Source organism: Salmo salar, chromosome ssa10 (assembly GCF_905237065.1).
Source record: "Salmo salar chromosome ssa10, Ssal_v3.1, whole genome shotgun sequence".
NCBI lineage: Eukaryota > Metazoa > Chordata > Actinopteri > Salmoniformes > Salmonidae > Salmo > Salmo salar.
In genome coordinates this window covers 70,540,079-70,559,067 of record NC_059451.1, presented here as the reverse complement: position 1 = coordinate 70,559,067, position 18,989 = coordinate 70,540,079, and the positions used below count along the sequence as shown (strand labels likewise).

Genomic DNA, 18,989 nt, shown 5'->3' with positions numbered 1-18,989 from the left:
TCAGGAAAAGTAATGTTCAAAAACATGTGGGCAACATAGAGCTCTGGGTGAGCATGGTGCCGGCTCACCTGGGGTGACGCGAGAGTGCTGGCTCGACTCCCAGAGGAACCTCCCCAGCACCGACCGGCAGTGTGCCCTCTGCGGCCACAGATGGTGCATGAAACGGAACCTCCTCCAGTCTCCCTAAGCGCAGCACCTCCCAGCTCCATGGGCGTCGGAGCGGTGGTGCTGGGGGATGGAACCGACAGACCCCGATCTGGACGTCCGCGGGTAGCCAGCAGGTTATCCAACCGAATGGACAGGTCCACCAGCTGGTCGAAAGTGAGGGTGGTGTCCCTGCAGGCCAACTCCCGACGGACGTCCTCGCACAAATTGCAACGATAGTGGTCGATCAGGGCGTTCCATCCCGCGTCAGCGGCCAGGGTCCGGAAGTCCAGAGCGAACTCCTGGGCGCTCCTCGTCCCCTGCCTCAGATGTACGAAACTTTCACCCGCCAGTCTACCCTCAGGCGGGTGGTCGACGACCACTCCAGGGCTCTCCCTGAGAAACATGAGATGAGGGCGGACACCCTCTCTCGGTCCGAAGGTGCCGGGTGGACGGTTGCTAGGTAGAGCTCCAGCTGTAATAGGAAGCCCTGACATTGTGCAGCCGTCCCATCATACTCCCTAGGGAGGGAAAGACGAATCCCACTGGGACCGGGTGAAAGAGGGGCGAGTAGTGGAGACCTTGGTTGAGCCGGCGGAGGCGCTGGAGGACGTCCCTTTCTCTCCCAGCGATCCATAGTCTGTAGGACGCGGTCCATGGTGGCGCCGAGATGATGGAGCATCGTCCCTTGCTCCTGGACGCGCTCCTTGACCCCAATAACAGGGGTACCTGCTCCTGCTGACTCCATGACGTTTCTTGGTGTGTGATTCTGTCAGGCGGTGGGTGCAGCTGGTGCATGAAGTCAGGCGCAGGAGAGCAAAGATGAGTGAACAACGCATTTTAATTAAGAAATAGCACACAGTAAACATACCAATGTGCGAACAATAACGGTTGCCACAAAACGCGGGTGAAAACAGCACCCGGGAAAAAAAACTGCCGGAAACGTACCGACCTGAACAATAAACAATCACACACAAAGACACGGGGGAAACAGAGGGTTAAATACATGACCAGTAATTGGGAAATGAAAACCAGGTGTGTGGGAAAGACGAAACCAATGGAAAATGAAAAGTGGATCGGCGATGACTAGAAGACCGGTGACATCGACCGCCGCCCGAACAAGGAGAGGAACCGACTTCGGCGGAAGTCGTGACAGCTCTGAAGAGTTAAGAACAATATGCAGTCTAACATTGCACCCAAACAGCACAGATCTGAGATTTGTTTGCTATAGAAGCACTATAGTCCTCTTAAATTGTAATTCCAAAACTGCACATCAAAAATATTTAGGGTTATATGACCGAAGATTTGTATAACTAACCCAAGATAGACCAGATCTTGTCGTGTCGTTTCCAATGGGAGTAAATTAATCTTAGTGGGCAGAACAAGCAAGGTGTGCAGAGCCAAGCACGAGCTAGTGAGATCCTATTGGTGTGTTCAAGCATTTATTCACCTACTCTTTGAAGTGCATGTGTGCTCAATTTGTCTTTGCACTACACAACACAGTCCACTCTGTTTGTAACAGATTCTAGTTTTGGAAACAGAAAACTGTATGGAGATCAAATATTTCATCTATGAGAAAATCTGCAGAATGTTGGCCAAAACCCATCTCCCTCCATCTTCTCCCACTGTCAACCATGGGGACTTCCTCTCATCACCAGATTTGGTAGTGAATGGAAACTCCAACTGGATGCTTCACATGTATGGGCCCTACATCCAGTGAAATATCTGTCTCATTGTTCTATCTGTGATATGACAGTCTGCTCTTCCATTCCTCAACATTCACACCAGGGCTGCCAAAAATATAGGGTCGCTATAAGACGTATGCAAAAAATAATGGACGTGTGAAAAAATATATAAAATAGCTGCCCACTACCATGAGATGTATATATTTGATGTAATAATTGAATGATGACCACATCCCTTCCAAAAATACATTTAAATAGTGTTTTAATGCGAGTGTTTATACCCTGCTCCATGTATTCCATCTATTCCATTTAAAATGTGGCTCCTAGTGCAGCTTTACTTCCGGGCTATTATGATGCATCTGGCAGTTCCTTCTCAGTATCCCCCTCATTTTAGAACATTTTAAAAACCCAGAAGCCAAACGCGGAAACTATGGATACATCTTATTTTGTGCTCACGCATTATTATAATTCATGTGAGCGCCACCAGAAATCCCTGCATAAGCATGTTTCTGTTAGCCGGTACATCATGACAAAATACACCATATGACTCTCCTGCTAATGTGTTTGCACCTTGTAGGCTAAACTGCCAAGAAAATTTAAAAAACGTAACTGATCCAAATGGTTGCACAATCAGGCAGGCAGACTAGATGCAGTTATTTTGAAATGATGAATATGCATTCTAAACGCCAGGCTTTAGAGCGGTTATTCAAATTACATAGGCTATTCACTGCAGTTTACAGCCTATACTAGAGTTTTGTACTCGAAAACGATAATACAATTCTTCATTGCGTTGTGTTGTTGTAGCCTATGTATAATACAATTATTGTCCCTAAAAAACTGAAACAATATGGTATATTTTCGAGCTGCATACCCGAGGACTGGGAGGGAGCGCTCATAGTGTAAGCTACCTATGATTTCATTATCTAATAAAAAATATATATATTTCACTGTGTAAATTGACTGGATATATTCACTGCAGTATTAAGCCTAACATTGAGTTTATGAATTGTGGGCTAATATGCATACGCTTCCAATTTAGGAAATAGACTACATCTCAAGCCTGTCTGTCTTCATTGCTCTGTTGCACAATTACTCACCTGGCCTCTCAGCTGCCACGGCTATTCCTTATACATCTTGTCGAGTCCATCCCAGGAAAAGCCAGACTACAAAAACTTGTTGGATACTTATTTCGACTTATTTTCTGTAGCCTACTAATAGCCCACTGGAGGAGAGATGCACACTTGCTCTTGCTTTCTGAATAAAATAAGCTACAGCATTAACGCCTTCACACCGACAAGTGTTCTTGCGTTTTGGTACACCAGAAGTACATTCATTTCCAATGGAATGCTGCGTTTGCCTTGCAGTGCGTTCAGTGTGATGTACACAGGAGGTTGGTGGCACCTTAATTGGGGAGGATGGGCTCGTGGTAATGGCTGGAGCGAAATAGGTGGAGTGGTATCAAATACTTCAAACACATGCCATTCCATTTACTCCATTACGGCCATTATTATGAGCCGTCCTCCCCTCAGCAGTCTCCACTGGTGGTGCATATGTTGGATTTATCAAAGTTATGCATCAAATTGTATCCGTAGACGGCTTGACAGAAAAGGTAGAAGGTGAATGTTTAACTTTTGCTGCACACACATCCAGATGATGTTGCGTAACATTTTGCACAATGAAACTGTATGTATGATCGAGGTGTAACAAGCTGGGAGATGGAAGGGAAAAGCTAATATTTTCCTACAGTAGACCTATCTTAACGCCGGGCTATATCCTGACAAAATAGGCCTACACCATATGAGTGGCCTGCTAATGTAGCTTTTTGGACCTTCTAAACTATTGAGAATAGACCCAAACTGATCCAAATGGTTGCATAATCAGGCTGTTGGCCTATGTAGTGATTTCAGCATGAAACAAAACAGGAAATGTGAGTGGATATTCAAATTAGCCTACATCACTGCAGTTTACACCCTATAGACAAATGTGTAGTCACTTGGTATCAATAATACATTCCTCATTGCACTGTGTTGTTGTAGCCCAGGTATAATACTTTTCTTGTCCTAGGCCCATCCGGTTGTCTCGTCACTTTACCCCAACCTAATACCTATATGTACATATCTACCTCAATTTCCTCATACCCCTGCACACAAAGTCTGTACTGGTACCCCATGTATATAGCCAAGCTATCATTGCTCATTGTGTATTTATTCCTCATGTTACTTTTTTTTTTTCTATTATAATTTATTTCTTACTGTATCCAGCATTGTTGAGAAGGGCTCGTAAGTAAGCATTTCACTGTTAGTCTACACCTGTTGTTTATGAAGCATGTGACAACAAAAATGTGATTTGATTTCATTCATAGTGGAGCTGTGTGTGCCCGGGCACCACTGAGCAAAGCCTGGAGGAACACACTACAGATCTGCCATTTTATAATCTGGTTACCTATATTTCTTGCACTTTGCCAGGTAAATATTTTGCCTATGGCCCTAATATTTAGCTAATGAATGGCCTAAAATCTAGGTAATATTTATACTGAACAAAAATATCAACGCAACATGCAACAATTTCAACGATTTTACTGAGTTACAGTTCATATAAGGAAATCAGTCAAATAAATTCAGGCCCTTATCTATGGATGTCACATGACTGGGCAGGGGCAGAGCGATAGGTGGACCTGGGAGGGCATAGGCCTACCCACTTGGGAGCAGTGGTATAAAGTACTTATGGAAAAATGGTAGCATTGCATTTTAAATATTTAATTTTAAGAAAATAATGTACTTTTTTTCTCCATACATTTTCCCTGACAATGAAAAGTACTCATATTTTGAATGCTTAGCATGACAGAAAATTCACACTTATCAAGAACCCACCTGGTCATCCGTACTGCCTCTGATCTGGTGTACTCAAAAAACACAAATGCTTAGTTTGTAAATGATGTCTGAGTGTGACCCTGGATATCTGTCTGGTTTGCTTAATAAAAGGGATTTTAAATTATTCATACTTTTACTTTTGATACTTAAGTATGTTTTTGCAATTACATTTACTATTTATACTTATGTATATTTAAAACCAAATATTTTTAGACTTTTTTTTAGACTATGACTTTCACCTGAGTAATTTTTTATTTTGACTCAAGTATGACAATTGGGATTTTTCCACCACTGCTTGGGAGCCAGGCCCACCCGCTGGGGACCAAGCCCAGCCTTGGACTCTTTAAAAGCAATGCTACCAAATACTAATTGAGTGTATGTAAACTTCTGACCAACTGGGAATGTGATGAAAGAAATAAAAGCTAAAATAAAAATGTAAAATGTCAGAATAATAGTAAAGAGAATAAATTATTTCAGCTTTTATTTCTTTCATCACATTCCCAGTGGGTCAGAAGTTTACATACGCTCAATTAGCATTTGGTGGCATTGCCTTTAAATTGTTTAACTTGGGTAAAACATTTCCGGTAGCCTTCCACAAGCTTCCCACAATAAGTTGGGTGAATTTTGGCCCATTCCTCCTGACAGAGCTGGTGTAACCGAGTCAGGTTTGTAGGCCTCCTTGCTCGCACACACCTTTTCAGTTCTGCGCACATTTTCTATAGGATTGAGGTCAGGGCTTTGTGATGGCCACTCCAATACCTTGACTTTGTTGTACTTAAGCCATTTTGCCACAACTTTGGAAGTATGCTTGGGGTCATTGTCAATTTGGAAGACCCATTTGCGACCAAGCTTTAACTTACTGACCGATGTCTTGAGATGTTGCTTCAATATATCCACATAATTTTCCTGCCTCATGATGCCATTTGTTTTGTGAAGTGCACCAGTCCCTCCTGCAGCAAAGCACCCCCACAACATGATGCTGCCACCCCCGTGCTTCACGGTTGGGATGGTGTTCTTCGGCTTGCAAGCCTCCCTCTTCTTCCTCCAAACATAACGATGGTCATTTATGGCCAAACAGTTCTATTTATGTTTCATCAGACCAGAGGACATTTCTCCAAAAAGTACGATCTTTGTCCCCATGTGCAGTTGCAAACCGTAGTCTGGCTTTTTTATGTCGGTTTTGGAGCAATGGCTTCTTCCTTGCTGAGCAGCCTTTCAGGTTATGTCGATATAGGACTCGTTTTACTGTGGATATAGATACCTTTGTACCTGTTTCCTCCAGCATCTTCACAAGGTCCTTTGCTGTTGTTCTGGGATTGATTTGCACTTTTCGCAACAAAGTACGTTCATCTCTAGGAGACAGAACACATCTCCTTCCTGAGCGGTATGACGGCTGCGTGGTCCCATGGTGTTTATACTTGCATACTATTGTTTGTACAGATGAACGTGGTACCTTCAGGCATTTGGAAATTGCTCCCAAGGATGAACCAGACTTGTGGAGGTCTACAATTTATTTTCTGAGGCTGATTTCTTTTGATTTTCCCATGATGTCAAGCAAAGAGGCACTGAGTTTGAAGGTAAGCCTTGAAATACATCCACAGGTACACCTCCAATTGACTCAAAGTAAGGCTAATTGCCAATCAGAAGCTTCTAAAGCCATGACATCATTTGCTGGAATTTTCAAGCTGCTTTAAGGCACAGTCAACTTAGTGTATGTAAACTTCTGACCCACTGGAATTGTGACAGTGAATTATAAGTGAAATAACCTGTCTGTAAACAATTGTTGGAAAAATGACTTTTGTCATGCACCAAGTAGATGTCATAACCGACATACCAAAACGATATAGTTTGTTAACAAGAAATGTGTGGTGGTTGAAAAAACAGTTTTAATGATTCCAACCTAAGTGTATGTAAACTTCCGACTTCAACTGTGTATATATAAGTTCCCGGACATTTGAGGGGAATGGCCCTAGCCCTCACCCACCAATCCAATAGGATCAATACGTGCTCAATGGGATTGCGATCCGGGCTCTTCACTGGCCATGGCAGAACACTGACATTCCTGTCTTGCAGGAAATCATGCACAGAACTACCAGTATGGCTGGAGATATTGTCATGCTGGAGGGTCATGTCAGGATGAGCCTGCAGGAAGGGTACCACATGAGGAAGGAGGATGTCTTCCCTGTAACGCACAGCGTTGAGATAGCTTGTTGTCATTGCAGGCACAGTCCGATGATGCTGTGACACACCGCCCCCGGCCATGACGGACCCTCCACCTCAATCCTGCTCCAGAGTACAGGCCTCGGTGTAACGCTCAATCCTTCGACAATAAATGCAAATCCAACCTTCACCCCTGGTGAGACAAAACCGTGACTCTTCAGTGAAGAGCACTTTATGCCAGTCCTGTCTGGTCCAGCGACGGTGGGTTTGTGCCCATAGGCAACGGTTGCTGCTGGTGATGTCTGGTGAGGACCTGCCTTACAACAGGCCTACAAGCCCTCAGTCCAGCCTCTCTCAGCCTATTGCGGATAGTCTGAGCATTGATGGAGGGATTGTGCGTTCCTGGTGTAACTCAGGTAGCTGTTGTTGCCATCCTGTACCTGTCCCGAAGGTGTGATGTTCGGATGTACCGATCCTGTGCAGGTGTTGTTACACGTGGTCTGCCACTGCGAGGACGATCAGCTGTCCGTTCTGTCTCCCTGTAGCGCTGTCTTAGGCGTCTCACAGTACGGACATTGCAATTTATTGCCCTGGCCAAATCTGCAGTCCTTATGTCTCCTTGCAGCATGCCTTAGGCACGTTCACGCAGATGTGCAGGGACCCTGGGAATCTTTCTTTTGGTGTTTTTCAGAGTCAGTAGAAAGGCCTCTTTAGTGTCCTAAGTTTTCATAACTGTAACCTTAAATTGCCTACAGTCTGTAAGCTGTTAGTGTCTTAACGACCGTTCCACAGGTGCATGTTCATTAATTGTTTATGGTTCACTGAACAAGCATGGGAAACAGTGTTTAAACCATTTACAATGAAGATCTGTGAAGTTATTTGAATTTTTACAAATTATCTTTGAAAGACAGGGTCCTGAAAAAGGTACTTGTATTTTTTTATATACACATACATACATATATATATATATATATATATATATACACATACATACATACATACATATATATATATATACACATACATACATACATACATATATATATACACACACACACACACACACGTTTACTTGACTTTTATTCTCTATAAATTGACCCTCAAATAATTTACTCGGCAAGTTTGTCACCGTTGCGCTGCAATAGGAAAGTAAACAGAAGTCGAATCCATCACTTCTGTTGTTTGGCTGTGTCCATAGAAACGTTAGAAAATGTGGTGGATAGAATGTAATGGATCGCATCCCGACAGTTTAGCTCAGTGTAAACAAGCATAACGGCAGGGTCGGTATCTCCTGGCAAAGAACAGACATTCTTCAAGTCGAAGTTGGATATTAGTAGTGCTGTTGTAAATGATCTATTTTACAGCCAGTTAAGATAGCATTTAAACCTACAAATGTAGCATGTTAATTTCAAGCAAACACATGTAAGTGAATGGGTTTTCCAAAATTCTGAAGCTTCTTTACCCTTCTTGGTCATTGCTAAGCAAAACAATGATCCAGTCTAGCCTGGGGGTAAGATAGCCCAGGACTAAGAACAAAGCAGTGTGAAAAGGTATTTCTTGGACTTGCGAGTGATGTGCTGGAACAATAATGCAGGCACTGATTTGAGAGCCCAGCATCCAAATAGAGATGTTTTTTGTAGTTTCTTTACAGTAAAACATACAACAAACAAAACTTATTTTAATCATTTATTAAAAACTATATACAATATCTGTTATAATTCAGTATTCGGTACTTAATAATTTTTTTACCACTTCTCTGCAATAACCAGGTACTCATTGTTATGTGCAATGTTGCACTTGCTTTGTTTGCATATGGTACATTTTTTGTGACAATGAAAAAAGAAGCAGTACCCCAACAGCTACACACAAATAATAACACCACATACATCATCCATTAATTAAAATGTACTAAATTACCGTGTGCTTGTGTTCAGGGAAAAACCTAAAATCCCCAAAGCAGTCAGTGAGACGCATACCTGTGAAGTCAAGCCAATAGAACGGATCACACTTTCAAGGGAAATTGCATTAACATAAAACTGGGGTATACTCAGTGAGGTGAAATATTCAGAATAACATTGCAGATAGAAATGAACACAGTTGACTTGATTACATGTTCTACATGACAATTAAATCGTATCTACACTAGACATTTCTACCTGATTCTGAAAGTTCTTCAGCGTTGCACCATCTTGATCAGACCACCGGCCAGGACTCATGTACCCAATCAAAACACAAAACACAGGAAACCAATAAGCCCAAATCAGGCTAATAGAAGCTCTGTAGTTTGACAACCAATGACATCAACACGTGTGTATGCACCCTCAAAACGAATGACATCATTACAGGTCAGGAAACTCTTCTCTGCTTAAACTTGCTTTGGGAATGTGTCATGGCAACACAATGGCATTGTTCACTCTTTGAAAGTAAAAAATATGTTTGAATTTAGTATGACAATAAATACATGACAATCTCAATGATCACTAAAGTATTCGTTTAAAAGCTAATGTTCAAATCCACATTCCAGAGGTCTCAATTAAATTGTATGAATAAAGTTTCATATAGTGCCATTATCTGAGTAAGCCAACTGAGGCAACATTGTCACACAGACAGCCTTAACATGCAAAATGTCCAACCACAGCGTTAACACCAACACACGAACAATGGTTGCCCACTACTTTGTAAACCTTAAATACCGGTACCTGACAAGCAACATGTAATGAGATATTGTAGATCAAACTAGACTATCAGAGCCATATATAGAGATATACAGTTCTAGATTGTATGCATCTTACAGAGGACCTCGCAAATTGTCATGAGAAGCACCAAAGCGAAGGACATTTTGACACCTCTGCCTCAGCACCAGTGAAATAGATAGTTTCCACACCCAAATACTAACCCCGTTGTCAGATAATCAGTTCAACCAGTAGACAATGAAGCTGTGCAGACATGGAGAGCAAAAAACAACTGTTTCCTCCACATTCTCATTCTGACCATAAGTGCAAAAGAGGACATCCCTGGAAATACTCTGTTGTAAAGGATGGATGAGTCTGCAGGAGATATGCACAGCCTAGACTGGTGCACGATTCCAAATCCAAATCTAAAAAGATTACATTATGTAGGCAAAGTAGAATATTCTCCCTATTGCTTACAGCAATCCAATCTGTCCAGATCTACATAAGCATCAAAAGAAGTAGAGGGAAAGAGTTGGGTTGGAATTGGGCACAAGGTCTCATCTGGTCGGCTAAAGTAGATCGATCTGGTCTCAGAATTGAACTTGACTGATGTGGTTAGGAAGCTCAAGCGCTGATAAAAAGTGCAGATACCTGTTCAAAAGAGATGAAACTTTCCGACTGACACATAAAAATCAGTGACTTAGAATCAGACACAACCCTTTCATTCACAAGATATCAGGTTATGTCCATTCTTTACATTGGACTTCTACACCGCAACGTTCTGAATGTTCCACCCTATAGAACAGGCACCCTGCTGGAGCTGGTTGTTCTGAACGGGGCATGCTCAACCATTAAATATCAATCTGTTCTAAAGTGGATTGTGTTGGTCTAAATGCTGAAGCAGATGGATATCATCAAAGAGGACTGAGCTGGTCTTGGAGCTGAAAGAATGTTGGGCTGGTCTGACCTAGTCTGAAGTGGAGCAGACTGGGCTGGTCACAAGCAGTTCAAAACAGCACAGGTTTGGTTTAGACCTGGGAGGCATTTGTCTGTGGGCTGGGGAGGGTACATAATCTCTGTGAATTAGCTTCTGTGTCATCCCTACTTGAGCAAGCTAGTTTAGTAGGCCCATTTCCACACATTCAACTAGATGGTTGGAGCATGAATAACCCCATATATAAGCACAGAAAGAAAATCAGGCCTTGGGGTTAAAGCTGAGTTAAGATAAAATGATCTAGTCTAGAGCATGGTCCGAGCCACGTATCGCAGCAGCCCGCCATGCCGGTAAAAGGCCACGTCCATCTCGTTGTCAAACAGAGTCGTCACACTGAAGGTCTTTCCAGAGCTAGTCTAGAGAGAGAAAAAGTGAAAAATGTAGTTCAATGAAGAGACAATGCCATAGACAAAGATAGTTGCGAGACATTTTAACTGGGGATGGGAAATTTTAGTTATAAAAAGGTAACATTTGATTGGATGCCATACTTTGACAGTCAGCATTTGCTTTGGGGACAGGTCCTCTGGTAGCGTGATAGTGAACTTCTCCTTCCCGCAGAGCTCTAGAGAATCGGCACTCTGGCCTGGCAAGAACTGGAGGGGCGCGATGCCCATGCCCACCAGGTGGTTCTTGTGCATCTTCTCAAAGCTTTCTGCTATGACAGCTCGCACACCCTGCCAACCATAGAACACACAGAATAAGAGACCAATGGGATCTGTATCTCATGGAGTAAAAAGGCACATATACAATTGAATGAAATTTCCCAATGAATATATGATTTATTTAGAATTGTGTACATTTCTCTCTCTCCAGCTCATGTAAATTCAAACAAAGAACAATGTAGGAGTAGAGATTTTATGCAGAGCCAAGATGACTTCTGCCTTAGGATCTGGTTCATATCGCTCTTTATTTCAGACTATGGAGTTATCACCATTGCCATACTATTTTGGGGCTTTAGGTCCAAGTGTTCTGTGAAACATGACTTGGTAAAAACGTCTATTGATTGAGATCACAGAACAGACGGCATTTGGCGCTTATGTTAAAAAATAGATATTTTTAGGGGTATATCAGCTTTAATATTGCAGATATACTGTGGATTCCATCAATGTATTTGCCTGCATCATTTCCAAAACACCATATATTTTTTTGTAAATGTATATATTATTTGAAATATGCATGTTTTAAATATAGATTTCCTTCTTTATGATTTTCCCCCAACCCAACCACCCCTAATTGGAGTAAACTAATGGACAACAATACTTAGTATCTATAAGCTGGAAGTAGAGGCCTATGTACATTTTACAGACAGTACATTTTACATTCGTTATCTTTTGTTTGTTTTTAGTCCCAGCCTTCAGCTACCCTCAACCGCTCCCCTCCATCTCTGAAGACCATTTGATTTCTAGCTGCCATTTTTCCACTGTGCGGTTTCAAAAGTTCTGAACCTTTCTATTCGCAAAGTTTTTACAGATTGTAAATTAAAGAATCCTTTTTGCTAAGAGTATTGTTATATTATCGATCGATTGACTATGACTTTTGAAATCACCGAACAGCACTATTTGCAGAGTTAGCTCCAAGTAAATGTTGCAATTTTTTAGCCATTCCTGAACCTGTGACCAAAAACCAAGCTACCTATGGGCAGTACCAAAACAAGTGATCTAATGATTCTGTCAGCAAAATCTGCAGAGCTGGGATGGTTGTATACCTCATATATAAATAACATTCTATTGGTTGCAAGAATTTTGTATAATAATTCAAATGGAAAACCTAAGTTTTGAATCTGGTGTCGTTCTGTGTATCAGTTCACAAACCAAGTGCTATGGAATTGGTACGTCGAAAAGCTTCTCCCAACTATTTTTGCAACATGTATCGCGCAGCTGTACATTTTTTGGTCCTTAAATCAAACGGGTATACTTTTCATTTAATCACAATTTTCTTTAGCCAATTTTGGTCTTAAATGCAGGGCCGACAAACAAGTTCCTTACATTCTCCCCGTCCACTTGCCTCTTCCATTTTTGCAGTAATGCTGCAATTAGTTGGTTGTAATTTTGGATAGAGCAGACATGTCCATATATTTATCTTAACTGCATATGTGACATAACTCCACCAGTCCTATTTATATTATTTACCCAAAAACTATATATATTTTTTTAGATGTTCTGAAATCTTTCGTGAGAGGTCCAATGCTTTAATATTAAACATTTCTGCCCTCTGAATACATAATCATTATTTAAATAGGCCCGTTTAATTTTGTATGGCTTGCCGTTCCAAATAAAGTGGAATAGTTTGTGCTCATATAATTTAAAAAACAAGTCGTTAGGTGTAGGCAGGGCGATAAGTAAATGACCCTTACAAACTTGTACTGACACAGAATTGAGAACATCCTGTCGGGCTGTATCACCATTGTTATGTTTGGAGGAAAAAAGGGAGGCTTGCAAGCTCTCCAGAGGGTGGTACTCTAGAGGGTGGTACTGTCTGCCCAACGCATCACCAGGGGCAAACTACCTGCCCTCCAGGACACCTACAGCACCCGATGCCACAGGAAGGTTAAATAACCACCAGTATCACATTAGAGGCTGCTGCCTATATACATAGACTTGAAATCACTGGCCACTTTAATGTTTACATATTTTGCATTACTCATTTCATATGTATATACCGTATTCTATTATATCTTAGTCTATGCCACTCCGACATTGCTTGTCCAAATATTTACATATTCTTAATTCCATTCCTTTACTTCAGATGTGTGTATTGTTGTGTAATTGTTAGATATTACTTGTTAGATATTACTGCACCGGTTGAGCTAGAAACACAAGCATTTTGCTACACCTGCAATAACTGCTAAACACATTTACAGTTGAAGTCGGAAGTTTACATACACTTAGGTTGGAGTCATTAAAACTCGTTTTTCAACCACTCCACAAATTTCTTGTTAAACTATAGTTTTGGCAAGTCGGTTAGGACATCTACTTTGTGCATGACAAAAGTAATTTTCCCAACAATTGTTTACGGACAGATTATTTCACTGTATCACAATTCCAGTGGGTCAGAGGTTTACATAGACTAAGTTGACTGTGCCTTTAAACAGCTTGAAAAATTCCAGAAAATGATGTCATGGCTTTAGAAGCTTCTGATAGGATAATTGACATCATTTGAGTCAATTGGAGGTGTACCTGTGGATGTATTTCAAGGCCTACCTTCAAACTCAGGGCCTCATTGCTTGACATCATGGGAAAATCAAAAGAAATCAGCCTCAGAAAATAAATTGTAGACCTCCACAAGTCTGGTTCATCCTTGGGAGCAATTTCCAAACGCCTGAAGGTACCACGTTCATCTGTACAAACAATAGTACGCAAGTATAGACACCATAGGACCACGCAGCCGTCATACCGCTCAGGAAGGAGATGTGTTCTGTCTCCTAGAGATGAATGTACTTTGTTGCGAAAAGTGCAAATCAATCCCAGAACAACAGCAAAGGACCTTGTGAAGATACCGGAGGAAACCGGTACAAAAGTATCTATATCCACAGTAAAACGAGTCCTATAATCGACATAACCTGAAAGGCCGCTCAGCAAGGAAGAAGCCACTGCTCCAAAACCGCCATAAAAAAGTCAGACTACAGTTTGCAACTGCACGTGGGGACAAAGATTGTACTTTTTGGAGAAATGTCCTCTGGTCTGATGAAACAAAAATTGAACTGTTTGGCCATAATGACCATTGTTATGTTTGGAGGAAAAAGGGGGAGGCTTGCAAGCCAAAGAACACCATCCCAACCGTGAAGCACGGGGGTGGCAGCATCATGTTGTGGGGGTGCTTTGCTGCAGGAGGGATTGGTGCACTTCACAAAATAGATGGCATCATGAGGCAGGAAAATTATGTGGATATATTGAAGCAACATCTCAAGACATCAGTCAGGAAGTTAAAGCTTGGTCGCAAATGGGTCTTCCAAATGGACAATGACCCCAAGCATACTTCCAAAGTTGTGGCAAAATGGCTTAATAAGGACAACAAAGTCAAGGTATTGGAGTGGCGATCACAAAGCCCTGACCTCAATCCTATAGAAAATTTGTGGGCAGAACTGAAAAGGCGTGTGCGAGCAAGGAGGCCTACAAACCTGACTCAGTTACATCAGCCCTGTCAGGAGGAACGGGCCAAACTTATTGTGGGAAGCTTGTGGAAGGCTACCTGAAACGTTTGACCCAAGTTAAACAATTTAAAGGCAATGCTACCAAATACTAATTGAGTGTATGTAAACTTCTGACCCACTGGGAATGTGATGAAAGAAATAAATCATTCTCTCTATTATTCTGACATTTCAAATTCTTTAAAAAAAGTGGGGATTCTAACTGACCTAAGACTGGGAATTTTTACAAGGATTAAATGTCAGGAATTGTGAAAAACTGAGTTTAAATGCATTTGGCTAATGTGGATGTAAACTTCCGACTTCAACTGTACGTGTACAACTGTACGGAGAAAAAAATGTATGAAATGTATGCATTCACTACTGTAAGTCGCTCTGGATAAGAGCGTCTGCTAAATGACTAAAATGTTTAAAAAAAATGTAAAATGTGTAAATAGGTAAACTGGGATATGACTAACTTTCCACAAATAGACAGGTGTAGTCCTTTCCATGATAGCAAAATCTTATCTAATTTAGCTAACTTTCTATTAAAATGTATTGTTGTGAGATAATTTCTCTCTTTCGGGATATGAATACCAAGTAAATCAAATTTAATTGTGTCACATGCGCCGAGAGGAGTAAATGTAAGTAAATGCTTACTTACAAGCCCTTAACCAACATGCAGTTATAAGAAACTACCTACACAGTCGGACAATTTTATTGGTAAGCTACACGGTAATGTAAAAGTTGTCTTTAGAGAGTTTAGAAAAATGATCTAGATCCTCTGAGGCTGTGCAGGGATCCAAATAAAAGATTTAAAAGAAAACATGAATCGTCAGCGTACAATGACACTTTTGTTTTTAAGCCCTGGATTTCTAGCCCCTTGATTTTGTTGTTGGATCTGATTTTAATGTCTAAAAAATAGATATGCCGATAGTGGACAACATTGTTTTACTCCTCTTGACAATTTAATACTTTGAGAAGTAGCCATTAAATGCCTATTTTACACCTGGGGTTAGTATACATAACTTTAACCCATTGTATAAGAGATTCCCCAAAATGTTCATAGTGTTCTATTGTTTCCAGTATTTGTCTTATATTATCTCCAATGTATCGTCCATGTAAAAAACCTGTCTGATTAGGATGAATAATGTCCAACAATACCTTTTCAATTCCATGCGCTTTGCATTTTACTAGGATTTTGGCATCACAACACTGAAGTGTAAGGGGTCTCCCGTTTTTTAGGTGGACTTGATCTTTATATTTAACACCTGGGTACTGTTTCAGTAAAAGCGAAATCAGACCTTCTTGCTGAGTATCTGATAGTCGACCATTTTTATAGGAGTGGTTAAAACATGCAAGTAACGAACCTTTGAGTACATCGAAAAATATTTGATATACCACAACTGGTATGCCATCCAGCCCTGGAGTTTTCCCGGACTTGAAGGCTTTAATTGCGTCTATAAGTTCCTCTTTTGTAATTAGTCCTTCACATGAGTCTTTCTGTATAGCTGTTAATTTTATACTATTCATAGGACAAAATAACATACAATTAACTTCAGTTAGTGGAGATGGAGGAGACTGAAATATAAACATATGCTTAAAGTACTTTGCTTCCTCTTTCAAAATATCGTTCAGTGAATCATGATAACTCTTATTTGTAACAAGTTTCTGTCTATTCTGGCAGCATTTATATGTTGAACATTAAGAAATAATTTGTGCATTTTTCCTCATTTCATCCAGTTCGCTTTATTTTTTATAATAGATTACACTTGATCTTTCTTGAATAAGTTACAGTATTTATTTTCCTCTAATGTATTCTGTGCCTCTGTGTTAGTTTTTATTGCCATCTGTACTGTTAGTTCCTCCATTTCCTTTTTTAAAAATGACTCTTTTGACCTAAATTGCTTTTGTTTTAAAGATGAGTATTGAGTCGCATGGCATCTAAAGGCACATTTAAAAGTGTTCCATACAATAAGAGGATCTGCTGTACCTATGTTATATAAAAAGTCAGTTATAAATTATTCTGTCTCGGTTAAAAACAAGTTGTCATTCAGTAGGCTTTGATTACATTTCCAATATCCTTGTGGAACTTCTGTAAGAGTAATGTGTATACCAATTATTTAATGGTCCGAACGCATTCTGCCCCCTATCAACACTTAACTTTCGGTGCCAGCAAAAATTACATAAGTAGTCAAGACGACTAGCTTGATTGAGCCTCCACCATGTATATTTCACTAGGTCAGGATATTTAAGCCTCCATAAATCCACTAGTACCAATATATCCATAATATTTGTAATGTCCTTAAGTGCATGAGGGTGATAGTTTGTAGTGCAATTTCCTTTACGGTCCATTGAAGAACTTAAAACCGTATTATAATCTCCCACCATAATAATCGAGTCATGTATTGCCTATAAGCTCGATAAATGATTATATATATTTTCAAAGAAGTGTGGATCATCATCATTTGCACCATATAGATTAACATAATCTGTTAATGGGCCAATAGCATATTTAAAAGGATCCACCGTCCTTGCGGTTCTGTTTAAACAGTTTGCACATTCCTTCCAAATTATTATTAAGTAATATCATCACCCCTTTTGAGTTTCTTTACCCATGGGAGGAAAATACTTACACCCCCCATGTACTTTTTCCATACAACTTTATATATCATATTCCTTCTCTTTTAGCCAGGTATTATCTGCTAAGCCATTACAATTATAACTAGCTATACTTATTTCACCACTTACCATGATGAGATACAAGTTGAGTATAATGACCATAATATATGTTTGTAAACTTACCATTAAGAAGTACCACAATAATAGTGTGTCCATATTCACTATATATACAAAAGTATGTGGACAAGCCTTGCTGACAGGTGTATAAAATAGAGCCTACAGCCATGCAATCTCCATAGAAACATTGGCAGTAGAATGGCCTTACTGAAGAGCTCAGTGACTTTCAACGTGGCACTGTCATAGGATACTACCTTTCCAACAAGTTAGTTCATCAAATGTATGCCCTGCTAGAGCTGCCCCGTTCAACTGTAAGTGCTGGTATTGTGAAGTGGAAATGTCTAGGAGCAACAACGGCTCAGCTGCAAAGTGGTAGGCCACACAAGCTCACAGAACGTGACCGTCGAGTGCTTAAGTGCATAGCGCGAAAAAATCGTCTGTCCTCGGTTGCAACACTCACTACAGAGTTCCAAACTGCCTCTGGAAGCAACGTCAGCACAATAACTGTTCGTCGGGAGCTTCACGAAATGGGTTTCCATGGCCAATCATCCGCACACAAGCCTAAGATCACCATGCGCAATGACTAGCGTCAGCTGGATTGGTGTAAAGCTCACTGCAATTGAACTCTGGAGCAGTATAAACGTGTTCTCTGGAGTGATGAATCACGCTTCACCATCTGGCAGTCCAATGGACGAATCTGGGTTTGGCGGATGCCAGGAGAACGCTACCTGCCTGAATGCATAGTGTGAACTGTAAAGTTTGGTGGAGGAGGAAAAATGGTCTGGGGCTGTTTTTATGGTTCGGGCTAAGACCCTTAGTTCTAGTGAAGGGAAATCTTAACACTGCAGCATACAATGACATTCTAGACGATTATCTGCTTCCAACCTTGTGGCAACAGTTTAGGGACCGCTCTTTCCTGTTTTCAGCATGACAATGGGAAAGGGAAGGGAAAGGGGATACCCAGTCAATTGTACAACTAAATGCATTCAACTGAAATGCGTCTTTCGCATTTAACCCGACCCTTCTGAATCAGAGAGGTGCGGGGGGCTGTAATAATTGACATCTTCGGCGCCCGGGGAACAGTGGGTTAACTGCTTAACTCGGGCAGAACGACAGATTTTTACCTTGTCAGCTTGGGGATTCGATCCAGTAACCTTTCAGTTACTGGCCCAACATTCTAACCACTAGGCAACAATACCCATGTGCACAAAGTGAGGTACATACAGAAATGGCTTGTTGAGATCGGTGTGAAAGAACTTGACTGGCCTAAACAGACCCCTGAACTCAACCCTATGGAACACCTTTGGAATATATTGGCACGTCGACTGCGAGCCAGGCCTAATCGCCCAACATTTGAGCCCAAACTCACTAATGCTCGTGGCTGAATGGAAGCAAGTCCCCGCAGCAATGTTCCAACATCTAGTGGAAAGCCTTCCTAGAAGATTGGAGGCTGTTATAGCAGCAATGGGGAGACCAACTCCATATTAATGCCTATGATTTTGGAATAAGATGTTCGACGAGCAGGTGTCCACTTTTGGTAGTGTAACTGGGCCATGATATGTAGTTAAGCATACCGTAGCTGCGACTAAGTAAACCTCTAAA

General features: G+C 41.0%; 1 protein-coding gene across 1 annotated transcript in view; it reads right to left on the bottom strand.

Moving 5' to 3' along the window:
- Positions 1 to 8,532: 8,532 nt before the first annotated feature.
- Positions 8,533 to 18,989, bottom strand: part of ireb2 (iron-responsive element binding protein 2) — a 37,059-nt gene continuing 26,602 nt past the window's right edge. The window contains 2 exon segments of the mRNA XM_014124042.2: positions 8,533 to 10,881; positions 11,014 to 11,199. Coding sequence (XP_013979517.2) covers positions 10,771 to 10,881; positions 11,014 to 11,199 — 297 coding nt within the window. The 3' untranslated portion in view covers positions 8,533 to 10,770.